The sequence below is a fragment of the Erinaceus europaeus genome, chromosome 7 (assembly GCF_950295315.1).
Source record: "Erinaceus europaeus chromosome 7, mEriEur2.1, whole genome shotgun sequence".
NCBI lineage: Eukaryota > Metazoa > Chordata > Mammalia > Eulipotyphla > Erinaceidae > Erinaceus > Erinaceus europaeus.
Window position 1 is genome coordinate 108,838,948 of NC_080168.1, and position 3,596 is coordinate 108,842,543.

At 39.0% G+C, this 3,596-nt stretch overlaps 1 protein-coding gene across 1 annotated transcript; it reads left to right on the forward strand.

Moving 5' to 3' along the window:
* Positions 1 to 1,973: 1,973 nt before the first annotated feature.
* Positions 1,974 to 2,918, forward strand: LOC103109087 (olfactory receptor 6C68-like). The gene has a single exon (XM_007518093.2). It carries the CDS (start codon positions 1,980 to 1,982, stop codon positions 2,916 to 2,918), a length of 939 nt encoding a protein of 312 aa, XP_007518155.1. The 5' UTR covers positions 1,974 to 1,979.
* The last annotated feature ends 678 nt before the right edge of the window (positions 2,919 to 3,596 follow it).

Consider the following 3,596-nt stretch of genomic DNA (forward strand, 5'->3'; position numbering starts at 1 on the left):
GATTGGTAGAGACCTTAGTACAGTTGTCAGAAAGGACTTCTCTCATTCTCTCTATCTATTTCTCTCTCTCTCTCTACACACACACACACACACACACACACACACACACACACACACACACACCTGATCTATATGTGATTTAAATTTTTGTAGGAATAAGGAAGTCTCAAGCATGTGATAAGCAATGAAATTTACGTTAGAGACATAGGCAATGGACTCTGAAAAATATACACCCTAAAATTCACACCTAAGATAAAATAAAATTGAAATAAAGGTTGTTCAGGGGGCCAGGGTGGTAGTGCACAGGGTTAAGCGCACATGGTGGGAAGCACAAGGACCAGCATAAGGAACCCAGTTGGAGCCCCTGGATCCCCACCAGCAGGGGCTCCCTTCACAAGTGGTGAAGCAGGTCTGCAGGTGTCTGTCTTTCTCTCCCCCTCTCTGTTTTCCCTTCCTCTCTCCACTTCTCTCTGTCCTATCCTACAGCAATGAGCAATGGCAATATAACAACAGGGGGGAAAATGGTCTACAGGAGCAGTGACAAACCCCAGAGATAACTCTAAAAGCAAAAAAAAAAAAAGTTCAGAAGTGCAAATTACAGAGAAGAGTACATTTCATTAATAGGTGAACAAAATATACTATATAACTAAAAATTATTAGTGATTTAATATGGATTTATATAGATTTACAAAAGTACAAGATAATAGGAGTACGAATCCAGGCTGTTCCCCATTCTGTATCCCCATTCTCTCCATTGTAAGCTATAGTATTTTTCCTAAGGTTGCAGATATGGGTGAATTATTATTTCTACAACTATCTGTCTACGTTTGTATGCATTTGCCCATTTTTCCCCATGGTTCCATCTTCTTTTCCTTTCCGAGTCACTCATACTCTTATTGTTTTATCTAAATGTCCCTCCCTTTTTCCTTTTCTCTCTCTGGGTCTTGGTGGAGTTCAGAGTTCTCTGGTCATCTTCCCCCATCATTGGGATAGTGGACCAAAATTCTTTTTGGGTGCTGAAGGTGGGAGTTCTGACTAATGTTATTGCTTCTTTGCTGGACCTGGACATTGGCAGATAGATCCATACTCCAGCCCTTTTTCTATCTTTCCCTAGTGGGGTAGAGTTTTGGAGAGATGAGGTTCCAGAACACATTGGTGAGATAGTCTGCCTAGGGAATATTATACAATATAATTTACATGATACCACCCATGTTTGTAAAGAAATACAGGCTTTGACTGTTTCGTAGAGTATAAAATCAATTTGTTGACACAGTTATTTATAATTAGGTAAATGAGAAGGCATCAAAGAGCAGAGTATCAAAGCCATAGCATTTCACTGATGTGTGTGTGTGCATAAATAGGAATTTCAGTGTTCAATAGGCTGGTAATTAAATCTAAACAGTGCAAGACCTTGTCAAAATGTTTAGTATTTATTATTATTATTTTTGTCTCCAGGGTTATTGCTGGGGCTCAGTGCCTGCACTACGAATCCACTGCTCTGAGAGGCCATTTCCCCCCTTTTGTTGCCCTTGTTGTTATTATTGTTATTGATGCCCTAGATTTATACAGGGCAGAGAGAAAAGGAGAGAGGAGGGAAGACAGAGATGGGGAGAGAAAGATAGACACCTACAGACCTGCTTCACTGCCTGTGAAGTGACTCTCCTGTAAGTGGGGAGCCCAGGGGCTTGAACTGGGATCCTTACACTGGTCCTTGTGCTTTGTGTCATGTGTGCTTAACCTGCTACACTACTTCCTGGCCTCCTTCAAAATGTTTAAAAACTAGATATGAAACTATGAAAAAAAGGTCAACACTGCAAGAATACTTCTTATTATGAAGTAGTCATTATCAACTGAAAAATGCATACAACATACAATGCACTTATTTTTAAATATACTACATTATAATTGTTGACACCATTTTCTCATTGTTCTCAATCCTTAATTTGACAGGCACACTGAGTGTAAATTTGGAGCCGAGAATGAGAAACCACACAGCAACAACCACATTTATCCTCTGGGGACTGACAGATGATCCTCAAATGCAAATTCTGATTTTCATATTCTTGTTTATCAGCTACTTGCTGAGTGTTGTTGGAAATCTGACCATCATCATCCTCACATTAGTAGACCCTTACCTTAAAACTGCTATGTACTTTTTCCTCCAAAATTTTTCCTTCCTAGAAATCACATTCACTTCTGCCTGCATCCCAAGGTTCTTGTACAGCCTAACCACAGGTGACAAGACCATCACCTATAGTGGTTGCATGTGTCAACTGTTTTTAACAGATGTCTTTGCAGTTACTGAATTTTTCCTCCTGACTGCCATGTCCTATGATCGCTATGTGGCCATCTGCAAACCCCTGCATTACATGACCATCATGAGCCATGAGGTCTGCAAAAGGCTGGTCTTCTGCTGTTGGATGATTTCTTTGTTGATCCTACTCCCACCAATTAGTCTGGGACTAAAACTAGAATTCTGTGACAATAATGTTCTAGACCATTTTGTCTGTGATGCTAACCCTATCCTGAAGATCTCATGTTCAGATACTTGGCTCTTAGAGAACATGGTCATTGTCTGTTCTGTGTTGATCTTTGTTGTGACGCTTCTGTGTGTGGTTCTGTCCTACATGTTCATCATGAGAACAATTCTGAGGTTCCCCTCCGCCCAGCAAAAGATGAAAGCCTTTTCCACCTGTTCTTCCCACTTTATTGTGGTTTCTATTAGCTATGGTAGCTGCATCTTTATGTATACAAAACCTTTATCAGAAGATGAATTGACCATTAATAAAGGAGTAGGAATACTTGTTACTTCTGTTTCCCCCATGTTAAACCCCTTTATTTATACTCTGAGGAACCAACAAGTGAAACAAGCCTTTAATAACTTAGTCAAAAGAATTGTGTTGCTGTCAAAGAAGTAGAGAGTGTTGAAGTCATAAGTTCTAAGAAAAGAAAAGGCAGTGTATTAGTTCTGTTTTGGATATAGCCTACTTTGAAATGTTATCAAACAGACTGATAACGATGACCTTACTGACATATCAATGTTGAGTGTGCTTAATCTAGCATTTGATAGGAAGTTCAGAAACAGAGGTAAAGATGTGATAGAGTCATAACAAACAATTCAGGGCCCGGTGGTGATGCACCTGTTTAAGTGCACATATCACCATGTACATAGACCTGAGTTCTAGCCCCTGCTCCCCACCTACAAGGATACTCTAAATGAGTGGTGATGCAGGTCTCAAGTGTCTCTCTTTCTCTGCCACTTTCTGTCTCTCCTTTACTTCCAATTTCTCTTTGTACTGTCAAATAAAAGTAGAAAAAAAATTAAAAAGGCCACCAGGAGCTGGATTTGCAGTGCCGGCATCAAGCCCCAGTGATAACTCTTGTGGCAAACAAACACAGTCAAATATACTAGAAAATAAACAATATAAATTCAACACGACAGGGATTCTACACTGCAATATATATTGCAATATGAAGTACTATAATAAAATGAAAGAATTTGTTTTTAAAAAAACCACAGAATTATTCTTTTTAATTTAATCAGTAGTATGTTTTCATATATATATATTTTTTTCAGGGATATAATTTCATACTCA